The following is a 17,131-nucleotide window of genomic DNA, read 5'->3' on the forward strand; positions in this document are numbered from 1 at the left end:
AATAAAAATCGAACCCCCCCCCCCCCCCCCCCCCCCCGCCTCCGACCGGTGGAACCGCTGAGTGCTATATCGAATGCGCGGGGCTAGTTTGCCCATACGGCCCGGACTACGACTCAACCCAGCGAGCGCGAGCTCGAGAGCTGACGACCGGACACATCACTCCCGCAGAAAAAAAAAAAAAAAAAAACAGTGCGCTGTTTTTCAGACAATTATTACACTATTATATTCTCTCTCCAGAAAAAAAAAATAGAGAGTTTTAGTAGATCGTTCCCATGACTCCGATAACGATACCCGATACTCCGCCACCGCCTCCCTCGTGCATGCATAGTATCGTTATCGGGGCTATCGGAGGTATCGGAACGATCTACTAAAACTCTCTATTAACAGTTTTCGACTACTCTTACTTGCTTTTATCATCTGCACAAGCATACACATTTTGCAGTGGCAGCTTACGCAAGACTCAACAAAATGTCGCGTTTTCATTGGTCACATGTCGTCCTGGCTGCCGGAACAGTGCTCATTCCATCGCCGGAGATGACCTCAGTGTGTTCGATCTTTGATTGCTTTTTTAATGGGGAAATCAGCTGCGCATCGTTATGATTTATAGATTTCCAGGATGGTTAGAGCCCGCAGAGAGAGTGATCGCCAAATTTAGGCGACCTCAGAAACCTCCTCAGGGCACCTTTAATTGTGTGTTTCCCAATGCGCTCTACAACTCACACCTCGGCCCTTAAACGAATCATTAAAAAGGTTAGCTAATTAGTCTGAAATAATTAAACTACACGCAAAAAAGAAATCGCACGCTTTCGTAAGCTGCTTGCTAATAACATATAAACGCTCCGGCAGAGCGCTCCATTTTTTTTTTTTTTTTTTTAATGAAGTTTGGTGCAAGTTATAGTGGACAACTTGTACTCATAAATGTTCGTACCGCTGCCGTTGACGGAGCACTTAGTATATATGTCAGTCGTTTGGTTGCCAACTTTCAGCGAAGATCGCCTCGTGGTACGAGAGAACACCATCCCTGATACGTCAAGAACCATCGAATGAAAATCGTTTCTCTAAATAAAAACAAATCGTTTGGCAGACTCAATTAGTAAACCAAGGCGTCACAAACCTAACCGCATGCTCTTGTCCTGTCCCGATCATCCTTGAATACGCTCACCATTTGATAAGCGGCACCGCGATCGCTACACACATTTCCAGCGCGTATCAATCCGGCGAAAACTGCTGAGTCACTGTACCGCGGACGCATAGGCGGCGTTTGATATTCGGCGGAAGGGGCTACTGCGCATGCCCGGCACGCGTTCCCCGGCCCAGTAGACAAAGATGGCAGCGTGTAGAAGGCGATTATCAGAATGGTCTATCGGCTGTAAAAGTTGCGAATGCACGTCATTCTCAATCATGTCGTGTAACATACTTGTAGCCAGCTTTATACCAATTGATACCAGGCCGTCTTGCGCCACCCAATATGGGAGCCAGAACGTTGCTTTATGGAACGTTCAGTATCATTGATTGGCCTACGAGGTCCGCCTTATACGACCACTCCCTGTCCCATTTAACTTTCCGCAGAGTTTTAGCGTGCAAAAGTGAGCGCTCGGAGCAGGGGAGCGTTTAGCGGCATAGTAGCGGTAGAGTTTGAACGTTCAAAGCGAGCACGTACGCGTGTCGAAACTGCCGGACACGTGCTGGCAAAGCAAAAATGACTATGAGATGAAGGCAATTAGGTCAGTCGTATCGGGGCGTTCCGAGCAGGGGAAGGTCGCGTATTCAACCATCATTCAATTCGCAAAAAAGGTTCGGCAATAAGAGCGTCTGAGCGAGTAGACGGTGGCATTTTGAAATAAATGTGGTCAGTTGTGTCGTCACTTGGTTCGCAGCGAACACCATCCCTCGAAGAGAGTGTGTACACCTAACTCACAATATTACTTACTTCGAATGCTTCCTTACACTTTATGAATTAGACAAATTCTTTTGGTATCGGCTAATGAGCGTAGCTCAACGCGTGTCCAGTTTCTCAGTACAGCAAACCCCGCGTCTAAAGCGCCGTTAACACATATGCAACCGAGTGAGACCGAGAGAGATCAGACCTTTGCGACGTCTGAGGACCAGCTCCGCTGCAGCGCCTCCGGTCCTAAGACGTCGCAAAAGGCTTAAAAACCGGTCTGGTCTCTCTCGGTTTTACTCGGTTGCATATGTGTGAACGGCGCTTAAGGCCTGATTCGAATGCTGCAATATTACTTGCGATTTCACAAATTGCGACGTCACTCCTGTGGCAAAAAAAAAAAAAAAAAACTGTGGTGGAGGTTGCGCGGTTTAAGGTCGCAGTTGCGGAATCGCAAGCAAAATCGCACCATGATAATCAGGCTTAAGTCATTGTCACCCGATCAATACTGTGCTCTTTACTAAGAACTTGGTCATTTGCTCCTTTTCTCCCTTTTAGGACTGCGTGGTGTTCTGGAGCCCGGCATGGGCTGCGGAGGAAGCACTCAGGCGCCGCTCCCGTTGGACGTTGTCGTAAGACCAACTCTTACTTTCAATGACGAAACGCACTGAACCGCTACACGCAGGAATATGTGCCTAACAAGAATAAGCGGCTTGCCACTTCATTAGGCGGGGAGACGCGGCCCTTGAGCGATAATTGCTAGGCACCTGATTTCTATTAGTACGTGGTATTTGTTTGTTCGTTTTTCGCGATAATATCAGCAGGAATTAATAAGAATTAATAAGGCTTTTGTTACTTTCTCTATCCCGGGGGGTAGGGGGAGCTTCAAGCCAATATTGTGGATTATACGAGGCGTGATAAAATGAAACCCGTTTGTGCCACGTCCCGTATACACCGGAGCATGAGAATCCCGGAGGCGTTTCAATTCCCGCGATCAGCGCAAACCAAAGTAAGATCCAGCAAGCGTTAAATCCTTCACCTCGCATGTCTGGTTTGTGTTCGACACCATTGACAACACGGCCGGCGTGATCGGGAATCTGTCCATGGTATAGAGTCAGACGATTGCATGCAAGATAACTGGCAGCCGGCAAGTCTCTGCTCGCACGGACAAGCCCGTGCTATTTCAAGCTTGCCAAAGCTATGTTCACGCGCAAGCTGCACGTGCTTGCTCGCATGGGGCATTAGTCGGGGCGCCATGCTTGCGATTGTGAGCGGTGATTCCGTTCCAAAGAGCGGAAGGTCGTAAAGTGCAGGCGGTGTATGGTGACAAATGTGTGTCGAATAGAGCAATGAATGACTTGGCGCGAATATCTAGGAAACGAAAGACCTTCCGCAGTCGGGTCAGGCGGACGCTATCCGCCGCCTCTCCAAGCGGTGAGACGCATTCCGGAAAAGCGCACGGTGATTTCTAAGGAGCCCTGGTGCGTTCTTGTTTCCTGTTATATTGTGTTGTTTAGTTTGTCCCGCCAGCTGATGTAAAGTACTCACCAAACTTTTCTGGAACATGCGAACAGTGTTTTTAGTCTAGGGAGAGCTATCCTGGCGGCGGCCCTGAAGAATAGCTCAATAAAAAAGGAGGTCGCTCGCTAAAGCGTGGACAAAGCAGAAATATTGGCGGTCGGATAATCTATACTAATCGCCCCCTCCTACCGCAAAGGTTTATTCATATAGGAGTTTCAAAACAGTCAGCGATTTGATGATTCAATCAGTAAGCATTTCATGTGTCTACTAAATGAAGCAAAAAGCCTAGAGCGGCTCGTAACCAAAATTATTGTGTTGTCCCCGATTCTACCGCAATTTCGGTCTTGAGCGAGCGGTCTCTCTCACTCGAACTGTTTTACTGAACGTGCAGTTCTTCGGCTTGAGACAAGACGCCATTCACGTGTTCCGTAAGTTTTGGTGAGCACTGTAGCTTTCCGCTCGTCTTAATAAAGGCGCTCGAACGGGTTTGATTGGATCACACCTTAGACTTTAACGGTACTTTGTTATACGAGCATCAGCTTTTAAGTCCGCGAAAAACCTGATAACCGGAGATATGTTATTGGCTCTCGTGCTTCGGCAGCTTCTCCCAGTTTTGACAACTACATGCGGAATGCCCACAATTTTTTTTTTTTTTTAATCGCTGATTTTGTATAGGGAATACCCGTGGTGAGGACGCGCGTAAAAAAGACGATTCCGGTTCACTGAGGACCACAAAAAACAAACTTCGAATACAAACACGCTAAAAGAAAAAAAGTAAACTCAAATAATTTTCATGCAAATTTAATAATTTTCCTACGTTAAAAACAAATATACAGCGTCTTCCAAAAACAATTTTACAGCGTTTTTGTTTTTGTCGCAAAAATTAACTATGCATGACCGAACGGTCATTCTCCGCCCAAAGATAGCGCTAGAGTTCTGAACCAGAAGCCAAAGTTGCAGCACGAACCGATATTTTATTCGAAAGTTATAAGTGATTTTTTGAAAATTTCGATAGGAAAATGAAGCCCATTTTCGCCCGTTTTCGGTTTCTGGCGCCACAGAGCTTCATGTATTCACAAGCTCCGTCGGCCATCATTTTCCCATTGACATTTTCATAAAATCATTTATAACTGTTGAATAAAATATCGGGTCGCGCTGAAACGTTGGCATCTAATTCGAACCTCTAGCGCTACATTCGGACGGAAAATGAGCGTCCGCTACGTAGATTAGTTTGACGGTGCAAAAAAAATTGCAAATTTTTTTGCTGGACATTTGGTAATAATGAAACTTTACGTAGCAGGACGAATGCCCGAAGAAACGCTGAAACAAACTACGCTTCGATAAAGAGCTACACGAAGCATCAATGCAAACGTTATGCCAAATATAAAAGGTATAAAATAAATAAAATTATGTTTTTGCTTTGTTTTCTGAGACGGAAATATCTTCCGCCCCAGAACAACCTTTTTTTCTTTTTATTTTTGCAAAATGTAAACTTTTTAAGAGTATGCATGTAAGATAAGTTCGATTAAATATTCTTTCTTCCCGAGGAGATCACATGAATGGAACTCCTTATCGAGGGTATAGATGTGTTACTATAAAGCATTGTAGGGATGCTGACACTCCTCAAAATATTTCTTTATTTTTTTGCCAGGCGATTCGTAACGATGTCAAAATACTACCCAATCAATATTTTGCTACAACGTCACCTATATTTTTAATAAAGTAAAAAAAAAAAAAAAACGCGACTGCTCGAAACCGCAACCGAAACTGGACTGGGGAGAAAGAAGACATATAGAGGAGGACAGTGGTTGCTAAAAGTCAGGTGGCTGTGCAACTTCTTTTTTTTTTTTTTTTTCAATCAATGTATTTGCCGTTCTTTTAGAAGTCACAAAAATAGGTATTATATTTGTTTATCTAATTTTAATATTGAGTGAGTGTCTTCGATGACCGACGACTTTGACTAAATTTGGTGGTTGTGTTTAAACCATACAAAACGGCACGTGACTACGAAAAAGAGAGTGAGCGCGACTCAAACCGGCCAGTTCTCGATCGGCGGTTTTCGGGCGGAAAGAAAACGAATTTCGAGCCGCAAATTGTGTTCTGGGTAGTTGGGCTCTCATGTGTCATCTACAGATAAACACCTTGGCGAGCCTAAATACCCTGTCAGTGTACCTTTAAAGGTTATTTACACGGGAACCACGCATGTATTATTGATACACTAAATTTTTCAGTACCATGGGCATTAACGATATGAAGGCTTGTCGTATGTCTGACAGTGTCTTTGATAAGTATTTTCACCCTGAAATTGATAGTAATGGCTCGGTTTATTAAACACCGTCTCCTGTACAAAAAGAAATGAAAGACGTTTACAATCCCCTCTAATGCTGAATTAGAGCGCAGCACTTAAGGAGGAGGAGGGGAGGGTACAAAGAGGAGGGTATGTCCCTCCTCCTCCTCTCTTTCTCCTCCCCTCCTCCTCCATCCTCCTCCCTTCCCCCTCCCTCGTGATGTCACTCGTGAAGGTTGTGACCTTCACGTGACCTTAACTGTGAAGGTCGTGACCTTCACGAGTGACACGTCACGTGTGACGTCATTATGTGAAATGTCCCATAATGCAACGCGCGGTTACGCCGACGGCGACGGCGACGCCGCTCAAGCCGGAAACGGGCGCTTAGAGCTGCGCTCTAAAAGGTGAAATAGTTGGTCTTGCCATGGAGGTTTATAAAGCGGAAAATTTACCATAAAATAACATTTGGTTTTTCAGTTTTGTACATGGTCGAGTTGGCCTATGTACACTACAACTGATAGCCTAGGGTCATTAGCGTGCATTACACTGTAATGGCATACTGCCGCACTTCAATGCGATGCATCCACATTGAAAGGGGCAGGGGAGGGTATGGAACCCGAAATGCTGAACGAAATATCCACTGAAAATAAAGAAAATAAATAGGAACATCTCTTCTGCGTAAGATTTTTAGTATCTGAAGTTTCAGTTGTCTATATGATTTTTGTACTTCACTTCATTGAAGGAATAACGCGCTTTTATATTCTGTGGAATATGCGCAGGTCACATATCCCCAAAAGGACACGGCAGCTGCGGTAGTGAAACCTCAGCAGAACTCGTGCAAGCCTGCGAAGGATGAAAACGATCCTCAGGTGTGTTCGCCAAGCCCCATTTGGGAACCCGAAGATTACGTCACTGACGACGCCTCTGATCTCTGGCCCTGTTTGTTTCTTAAATGTTCGGTGGTCAAAACTTTTAACACAGGTATTTTGAAGGGTAAAACCAAAGCAAAACTGAATAGATGATAATCACTTTATTTATTATTATTAATGCATGTATCACCAGGATGCGGCAAGTAGATGATGAGTATAAGTGTTTTCCAACTTTTCAAAAAATAATTTCTATATGTTACCTGACCTGCTGGAAAATCAGATTTAAATTCTCACGAGTTTTTTTTTTTTTTTTTTTACTTTTATTAACGGCGTTTAAGGAAGCGTTAATCAAAGTTGAACGTGAAGGAACTGGTATTAAAGGAAAGCACACCTTATGAATATCTGAATAAGTCGGTGAATGAGACCATAACGATTATATATAGGACAAACATTAAAAGTCCAAAAAGATAATGATGATATCGTCCTGCACAAAAACTTGACATAAACAGCACGGGCATGAACTTAAAGCAATATATGATTTGATGACATCCTAAACGCAGAGGACGCGAGTTAAATTTTTTCGGGAAAAAGTTCGCATCATTTACTTTACCACGCTTCGTAAGTAGATCACATTATCTAATTGGTGCATAGATGGCGGCCTGTTAAGGATTGACACTTTGAACAAAAGTTATGCTGATCCTAGTCAGTCATTGCAATCTGAAGCGCAGATGTTGGGCAATATACTATATAGATATGCTGAGACACGCTCTCCATTCGATTAGGTATGATGCGTCAGGCATTAGGTGCGGACTACGACTGTCGTAATCCGCACTAAAAGTAACCGGCAATATTGAAGTTAAAGCAACTATGCAGGCGACTTGGTTAAGGTCTGTCCGTCCCTTTATTTTTTTGTCCAGCAGATCTCCCAGGAGTCCCTTCATTTGTACTTGAAGCACGAGAAGCGGATCCAGCTCTTGGAACGTCGGAGGACCCTGCAGAGCTACCAGGTCAAAATAGACCTGCTGCAGCAGCTCGAAGTGGCCGCCACAAATCTAGAAAACGACAGACAACGGCTCTCGCAGATGTTGTGAGTATAAGTCCCCCTCCCCCGGTGTCCACCCCTATGCCTACCAAAAAAAGAAAAACGGTGACAACTCACACTAGTATTAGCGTCAAGGGTGTTAAGTGACGCAACCATAAATAATCGAGAGAACTAAAAATCTCATGTGACACACTCGTAGCAAAAAAAAATGGTTTTGCAGGTGTTTATGCCGACGTAAAAAAAGGGTCGAGCGCTAGCCAAAGACTGACTGGACGCGGCGTGATAGAGCTGCTTTTATACACTATATATGTTCTGGAAGATCCTAGACCAGAAGATGCGATAGATGCCAAAATTGAACTGCAACTTCCAAGTTCCCCGAAGGGCAACGAATAGTAAAAGGTAAACTAGGTCGGTGCGGTTCAAACTCTAGTCGCGTGCGCTGTCATCTGTGCCACGCGCATGACATTATTACTCTTTCTTTCTTTATTGTACAAGGCATTATTACCACCAAGCCGGTGTCCCTCTTAACGTGTAATGTGGATGAGTACAATATTAATTTTTTCCCGCAAAGAGGTTGAAAATTGACTGTTTATTTTGTCTGCTTAAAGGAACCATAAAACGGCATTGAGTTAGAATTTGTACTAACTGCACATTACTCAGCGGAGCGGAAAAAAACTACCACACCAGGGTTGGGAGCAATATACGTAATCTATGCAATCTATGCAATCTTGAAAATCAACCCAGCGAGCCGAATCCAGCTCACGAATTGGATGCGAGCACCACGACACTTGGACTGTGCTCGGTAATAGTCACTCTGTCGACAATCATTTTACGCTCATGGTCAAGTAGTGCCGTAACAGAAATCGAGGGACTAAAACAATGTCCGTTCACAATATGTGCCACAAGCATGTTGCCAACCCAAGGTTGGCAACATTGTGTTTGTAAACATAACACAAGGCGTCTCAACAGACGTTTCGCTGGTGAAACGAAGAGAAAACCCGAATAAAGATTTCATTCTTTCTTTCTTTCTTTCTTTCTTTCTTTCTTACTTTCTTTCTTTCTTTGCTTCTTTCTTTCTTTCTTCCTTTCTTTCTTTCTTTCTTCCTTTCTTTCCTTCTTTCTTTCCTTCTTTCTTTCTTTCTTTCTTTCATAAAAGATAACTCGGTTAAAACGAGAATAGATTACTGCGCTGAGATGTATAAAACTTCAACATCTTTTGGAGGTTCCCATTTAGTAAAAGTTAGGAAATCATCTCATCCAATTCCTTAACATTTATTTAGTCTGTTTCACAAATTGGAGTAATCATATATCAGGGTCGAGTGTGTTTATTTCAGAAATGTTGACTCCGCATAGCCTGTCTGCATCTCGACAAAGAAAGTAAAGGTACAGATCACTGTAATATTCTCATTCTAAATCACTGTGATAAACAGTATTCTTAGACGACACGTGAATATTTTACACATGAACACTGCTTTAAATACTGTTATCCCTCGACCGCCTGGTATAGCGTTTAGGAGACCACATAATTTATTGGATTTTTTAAGACAGTCCAGAAACTCCATCGGACGTAGCTTGGTCCCTCTTGATTACATAAAATGCAATAGTAACCAATGCATTTTGTGTTAATATAATAATGGCTAACTCTATTCGTGGCACAGCAAATAACTTTAATTGGAAAATAAACGGTACCTTTGACTGTAATTCGGAAAATGTTATTTATTTGATTCAATGTAAAAAATGCACAATTTGGTTCGGGATGTATGTATGTATGTATGTATTTATTTATGTATGTATGTATGTATGTATGTATGTATGTATGTATGTATGTATGTATGTATGTATGTATGTATGTATGTATGTGTGTATGTATGTATGTATTTATGCGGCGCTTGCTCTTTGCAACGAACGTCTGCAAAACAGACCCCCCCCCCCCCCCCAAAAAAAAAAAAAAAGAAAACGGAGTATTGTTTCTGCTGGAGTCGCCGCGCTGGCGCTCCTCGCAGCTAATGGGCTGAAACAGCTCGTCAGATCTCCCGAGACTCATGCCGTCGAGAACTTAGTGAAGTCTTCCTGAAGCTTGTCTGCCCCCCTTCTTTCCATCTGGAACTTCCTCTTCAATTCCTTCACCATAGACAATCCTGCATCTTGCGCTTTTCGATGTTGTCCTTCAGTAAAACATAAAATAGCGCAACAGAAAGACAACGACAAGAAGTATACAGGACAGGCGCTCTTGCTTGCGACTTCAGCAAAACGCATGTCACCAAGCGGGAAAACCGGGAACCAGCCGGAACATGTCGCTTTGCGCCTCTCCGCGTCTCTGGCGGCCTCCGCGGAACACGCGTTGTCGGCGCGGTGGAGAACAATGTAATTTGACGAAGGTCCAAATATTTCTTAAGTTTGCCTGTGTGCTCATTAGTGTGGTGAAGCCTCAGTAGATTGCTTCCTTCCATCACGTGTTTGAAAGCCCGTGTAATCCACAACACACGGTCGCGTGCTTTCGATTTCTTCGATGGGAAGGAATCACAGAAAAACGTTTTGATTCTTTGTCTGTCTCGAATCACATTCAAAGTGACGATTACTTGCATGGTAACTGATAAGTGGTTTCTTTATAAGGATGTAGAACAGTGGACTGAGGGCGACAGACGAAGTGTTTCACTGGAGGGAACACCACTGTTGCAGTCAAGTAAATGGCAAGGTTCAATGGCTGCTTTTCTTGAGTTTGGTTGTGTTAGGTTACCTTCAAGATTGAGCCACCCACGCCGGTCGGTGCGTTGGCTATTCATCTTGGCTGCTTTTCGCCGTAAAAGCCTCTGAACCACACTGAAGGAGTTGGGCTGATTTCGCAATTACTTGATTCCAAAAAACCTGCTCGCTGCATACGATTAATGAGAGAAATTGTCTACTTTCAAAAGGTGGGGGACGCGTCTCGCAAAGTAAAAGATGTCACGACATTATGATCTATCGCGTCTCCAATATTTACTGTATACCCCAGTTGAAGCCAGCCACAATATACGTCTACATTGCTCAGGTTGTCCGCCCACAAAAATTACCCAATTTCTCCGTTTAGGATTTCACTAAGTTCAATGCAGAGGGGTTTTGTATTAATCTCTGATAAAAATTCTCTTCCGTTTGTCCGCATTCGTCTTCGTGCTGCAGGCTAGAACCATTTGGCTGAGTTTGAGTAGTATATCTCTGTCTGTCAAATATGCTTTTATTCAGCAGTTGACCTAATAGCTAGTCAACTAAGCTCACATTTCAACCCGCAGAATATACTAATATTGCTTTAGTGGTACATAGTACGTGATATAATACATAACCATGCTCTTTGGCTCAAGAAGCGCTTGCTTAATTTTCGTAATTTTCCTGCAGCCTGTGTTGTTGACCGAGCAGACGAGTGGAGCTGTTTCTTAAACGCGGATACGCACAAAAGCTCGATATCGCGGACAGAAAAGTCGCATGATCGATGCATGCGAGTTAGCTGAAATTCACTCTCAGTGGAAGACTTCTGTAGTCATCGCCGTTTTCCTTGGCTGATCCAAACTGATTAGAGTATATTACCGTTTCTCCGGAGCCCATAGTTTCGGTTTTGAACAAAATCTCCGAAACATAAGTTTTACATAAGAAGAACAAAAAGCACCGGGAAAACAAAACTATCATCTGCAAATTTATATGCACCGGCTACAAATACCTACAAAATAGGGCATTAAACAAAAGAAAATATATTAAATTGAATGCGCCAACCGCTCAGGCGGCCCGGCCGAGCCGACGCGACCTGTTCTCAGCCGCCATGTTTGTTTGGTGGTGGCGCCCCCTATAGGTCGCTGGAGTCGCGAATACATAGGAGAAACTAAAACAAGCATAAGAAAACACACGAATCTACATAAAAGTCACACACGTAAACACATTGCCGGACCAATTTCTCGTCACTTAAACTCCACAGGACATAACGGACTTTCTCACTTCATTTTATTATACTTCATGGTGTCTTTCGAAGCACCAGAGATCGAAAAAATAAAGAATCCGTATTTATTTATAAACTTAACACTTTAGAACCGAAGGGCCTTAAGAGTTCGAAAGGGTCACTGCCGTTTTTTTTTATGGACATTCAATTTAGATCTTCTAATCGGTGCCGCGGGCAATGTTTTTTTGTTTTTTTTTCTAGCTTTATCTTTCAATGTGACGCGAGCAAACGCTTTCCATTGGGCCTCTCATTGGCTTATGTCCAACCACATGTCCCAAAAGCTGGTTTTGTGAAAATAGTGGCGTTAATAATATTATATTTAATTATCTCAATACTATTTACCGCTTTCTTATCGGGATAAATTAGACTTCTAAGCGAGAATTTAGTTTAGTAGATACCCGTTAACCGGTAAGCATTTTGCAAATTACTTTTTCTTTGCGGCCGTTTTTGCCTTGATTGAAAGAAAAACATAACGAGGTGTTCTTTCACGGACTGACGAAGAGCCTACCAGGCTTGAAACGTTTCCATACACAACTTTTTCGGCGACCTTCTCCTTGATTTGGACGACCATCTCCTTAAGGGCAAATATTTTTTGGAGTATATTTCTCTCGAGTGCCTTCTTTTTATCCCAGGTGCTGTTCATATATATATATATATATAAGTAGAAAAGTCAAATCCGTTTTGAGGTTATGCTATTCGCTGGATGCGCTCAGCAGATTGCAGGGATCGGCACCTTCGTGATCTGAGCAGATGTAAACATTAATACATTTTTAGAGTGTGATGGCGAAATTAGAATTGTTATAATATACTACAGGGTGTCGCAAAAAAAAAATTAGTTTTTTTTTTCTTTTTATTGCAAAAATAAATTAGGCATCGCTGAACGCTCATTCTCCGCCTGAAGGTAGCGCTAGAGGACAGAACCAGATGCCAAAGTTTTAGCCCGATCCGATACTTTATTCAAAAGTTATGTGATTTTCTGACAAGTTCGATGGGAAAATGGCCTCCAACGGAGTTTTCGAATACATGAGGCTCTATGGCACCAGAAACTGAAAATGGGCAAAAATGGGCTACATTTTCCCATTGAAATTTTAATAAAATCACTTATAACTTCTGAATAAGGTATCGGATCGGGTTGAAACTTTGGCATCTGGTTGTGACCTCTAGCGCTATCTTTGGGTGGAGAATGAGCGTTCGGCGATGCCTAGATTATTTTTTTTGATAAAAAAAAGACCCTGTAAATTTGTTTTTTGTGACACCCTGTATATACAAAGTATTGCATCTTCTAAGCCAGGCGAACGATCAAAATGGCCACATCGCCAACAGAAAATCAAATTGATTGGTTCATAGGTTTGCTATGCCGCGGCTGAAGAAGCGTCCAGGGGCTCCTGCCGCATGACGATGTCGGGTGAGCAAGAAGCCCGTGGCTCGGAGTCTGGTAAAGGCCAGTGTGCATCCACCACGTCGCCATCTCCGAGGTGCATATGCGGAGTTGCGTGCGATTGTTTGAAACGCTTCGTCGAGTCGCGCGAGAGAGTCACGTGAACTGCCCGTGCCGCAGGGTATACGCGAGCTCGGCCGCTGTCCAGAGCGATGAGCGAATAATACCTCTGTCAGACGGGCAAATTTAGTGCACTTCAACGAAGTGCTCTTCGCCTTTAGTGTCATTTCTATAGTGTGCCACACGGCTATTTCCTGAGGAACACACTTGGTTTCGAGCGAGTTTGACGAACGCACTTCACTCGATCGAGTGCGTGGAATCGATAGCAGTGTTTCAACAGTAAAACCAACAAAACAGAAACCAACAAGTGGCGTAAATTTCATTCTATAAAAAATAAGAAATTCGTGAAGGAGAAAACAAAGAAAAGTGGCATTGCAAAAAAAATAGTAGGGTGGACTTGGTGTTTAGGCTGATCTGTAAAAAAAAATTGGGTTGTGTGTATGTTTATACAGCCTAGAACTTGGTCTGCCTCAACGGGCGGCGAGTCTCCCAGCTGTAGATGAGCAATTTAGCCAGTGCAGTACAACCGCTAGCCTGGGGTCTTTATCGTGCATCACCCTGTAGTGATACACGACCGAACGCCGGTACCATGCTCATCCAGATCGAAACGGGCAGGGGTAGGGATTGAACTCAGGATCCCTGGGTTCTGCAGCGCGAGCGGCTGATCTGTACCAAGATTAGCGCCACGGTGAATTGATAAAAGACGACGACAAACTCAATCATTCCAAGGCTATCTTGGTTAGCAGAGAAGGATAGAGCCTACTTTTTTTTCAGCATATAACTATTTGAGACAACACGATAATTCTGATCGAATTAGGCAGTGCCAGGGCCTCCTCGTAGACTTCCGTGGGACGAAGCGGAACGCCAAAGTTGGATATGGTTCTTTCTTTATCTTGGCTTGCGATGATCGATCAGAATCATCCAATTGGCGTAAAAATTGTTCATTAATGTAACGTTGTTTTATAGCGCATCTCCTAGGCGCCCATTTCCCGGTTGAGCGGCGTTGGCGTCGGCGTAACCTTGCGCTGCATTATGGGGATGCTTCCCAAAATGACGTCACACATGGCGTCACGTGTCATGTGTGACCCTTTCGCTAATTTTGGCGGAAAATTTTTCCGCTAAATTTTACCCTTGTGACGTAACCTGTCATGTGACGTCACACTTCAAATTACCGGAAAATTTTCACCGCTACATTTAGCGGGAAATTTAGCGAAAATTTTCTGTTAAATGGGAGGGGAGCAGGAGATGAGGATCGGAGGGAAAGGAGGGGGACCAGCTGCATACCCTCTCCTTCGTACCCTCCCCTCTTCCTCCTCCTCCTCCTCCTCAAGAGCTGCGCTCCAATTCAATATTACAGAGAAGTGTAAACATCTATTTTTTTAACGTGTCTTTATTAAGGGGTATCTGTGGCCGAGTAGGCTAACGCAAATCGGAGTACCTGAAGAGAAAGCTCACCCTTTCCGGAATTCAGTCTGGCCACTTTGATCACTATCATCATCATCTGAAAATGTCATATGTGCTATACTAATGGCGGCCTTCCGTTTACTGATGAAGGAAGAAGTTGAAGGTGCTCCTAAGCAGATGATTCGAGGCCTATACATTCTAGATGTTAGCGCGTCGTGAAGCAGGAATTGGACGCAAGAGCTGCGTAAGCGTTCATTTCTAACTCGGTCCCAGTCAATCTGTTAGTAGCACTCACTCGGCTTCAGAGCCCCTTGATGTACATAACTCTATCAAGGCGTCTATGTGGGTTGGCGCTTCTACCGACTAACTGCATTTGTTTCGCCATCGACACTAAAAGAGATTGGAAAAGAATTGTAGTGAAGTGCACATTCTCGTTTACCGTTGACTTGCGAAAGTGACGGTACCCCATTAAATACTGCAGGCCACAGGTTCATTGCCGCCATTAGTATAGTAAAAGATAAACTGCCGTTTGAGTCACCAGATGGCACTGAATTCCGGGAAGGGTCTATCCCCAGCCCTGCTCGAAGAATACACTTCCGGTGAAGTGAGATTGGGGAGCATACTATACCCGACTCCGCAGTAGACTGAGTGTTTAATCTTGACAACAGTGTTCAAGGAGTAAAAATAATAAAAGAAACTAACGCTGCGTAAAATTAATATTATTTCGAAAAAAGTAATATTAAATGCGCACTTGTTTTCTATTAGCAAGAAAGTAGTGCATTGTAGAAAAACAAGCGGCTAATCTAGTTTCCAGCCTTGGCACCTGCGCGACGGCCAGCGACGGCCAGGGGGTCTATGTTGCGCTTTTTGCACTCCCGGGAGGCTAGGGAGAGGGAAGTGACGTCAACAACGCAGCAAATGCAGATTGGATGTTGATTTTGTTTTCTTCTGTCAACATCCAATCTCCATTTGCTCTAGTCGTTGACGTCACTTCCCTCTTCCAAGTCTCCTGGGAGTGCAAAAAGCGCAACATAGCACCCCAGGAGGCACCTGCAAGACTCCACCAGGAATCTGAAGGTGGCAGGAGAGACGCGAAAGGCTTGCTTGAAATGGAACTCGCCCAAATGGGGCAAGGTGTCTTCGAACCACCGTTCGTTTCTCTGAAAAGTCCACCGTTCTGGACTGATCACGGGTAGGCTATCGGTCATGAGAGCGGCTGGTGTAGGCATTGGCCTGCAGCTGCTGATCGATGTCACTCGAAATTGTTGTCTGTGCGTCGGCATCCAGCTCCAGCTGCCTCTCATCTGAAAGGTGCTGGGCTCTCACGGAGAAAAGTGCCCCACCACGCGCTTCCACTGTCCAACATCTCGGATATCGCACTCCAGCTCGTCCTCCACACACTATTGGCGACGTGCGCGATCGAAAGCGTCGCTGTGGTCGGCCTTCCGCAATTGGCCGAATGCTGACTATGACGTCAGCAAAGGATTTCTCATGGACGGAAATAAGAGGAATGGAAGAACTTCAATTCCGACGGTGCTGGTAGTGTTGCTTTAAGAGCGCAATGATTTCAAGCTTCCACCACGCTCCTACAAACACCATCGAACCTGTTGTTGGTGAGGTAATGACGTCACGAAAGGTAACGACAGGAGGGCGCCACTAAAACATCTCGCCGCTAATACATGATATTTCGTTGTGGCGCGTGGCGAGTGGTCCAGTGGGCTCGGCGCACGCCGAGCCCACTGGACCACTCGGAGCAAGCGGAGCAAACGCTTGCGCTACAGAACCCAGGGATCCCGGGTTCAAAAGACCTATTGCTATATTACCCAAGCATCAAGGAGAATTCAGGAATTGGTGTTCCACGCGCCGCACGTGCTGGCCTCAGCAGTAGTACCTTTTCCAAAGCAAATACCTAAAACAAATGGCATCTTGCACGCGCGTTCGTCAACGCTTTGTTTTGGTTATTTACTTCGAATCTTTTAAACGGGGAAGGCGTGCGCGTGTGGCGCGTGGAACACCAATCCCTGCATTCTCCTTGATGCTTGGGTAACATAGGGAGTATTCACTAGACGCCATATTTGTGGGTGCTGTTTAGAGCGCATGCTCAGAACGAGCTCACATAAATAGGCTGCTAAGACCGGCACTCTTGATGGTGCGGAATGCACGTTGCAAAAGCACTGTGGAAGCTCGCCATCAGCACGCGCTCAGCATTCGCGCACACAGCTATGGCCGCCCAGTGAATACTCCCTATAGCAAATGGTCTATTTCCACCCCTGTCGTTTCGATCTGGATGAGCATCGTACCGGCGTGTGGTCGAGTATCACTACGGCGTGGTACAAGTCAAAACCCCAGGCTCGCGGTTGTATTTCACTGACTAAATTTCTCATCTGCCGCCCGTTGAGGCAGACTTAGTTCTGGGCTGTATAAACATACACCCACCCCAATTTTGATTTCTCATTGCGGCGAATGAAGGTGATGTTTAGACTTTGGATTTGCCTCGCTTGTAATGGCTGATCACAGTAATCAAATCGGATTTATATTTGAATTAAAGCTCGTGACTTAGCGCAAAGATGTGTGGTAACGTGTTTTTTATAAGACGACGAAGTTATTTATAAAAATATGCGCATGCACTTTGATATTTTGTGTGCAAATTGCTTTACCCATTGTCAT

At 44.3% G+C, this 17,131-nt stretch overlaps 1 protein-coding gene across 1 annotated transcript in view; it reads left to right on the forward strand.

The window, feature by feature from the left end:
• Positions 1 to 17,131, forward strand: part of LOC120850791 — a 60,615-nt gene that overhangs the window by 15,318 nt on the left and 28,166 nt on the right. Inside the window, exons 2-4 of the mRNA XM_040223462.3 lie at positions 2,441 to 2,514; positions 6,470 to 6,559; positions 7,480 to 7,646. Coding sequence (XP_040079396.2) covers positions 2,467 to 2,514; positions 6,470 to 6,559; positions 7,480 to 7,646 — 305 coding nt within the window. The 5' untranslated portion in view covers positions 2,441 to 2,466. The remainder of the gene's footprint in view (positions 1 to 2,440; positions 2,515 to 6,469; positions 6,560 to 7,479; positions 7,647 to 17,131) is intronic.

Source organism: Ixodes scapularis, unplaced genomic scaffold, assembly GCF_016920785.2.
Source record: "Ixodes scapularis isolate PalLabHiFi unplaced genomic scaffold, ASM1692078v2 PGA_scaffold0__279_contigs__length_252992795, whole genome shotgun sequence".
Classification (NCBI taxonomy): Eukaryota; Metazoa; Arthropoda; class Arachnida; order Ixodida; family Ixodidae; genus Ixodes; species Ixodes scapularis.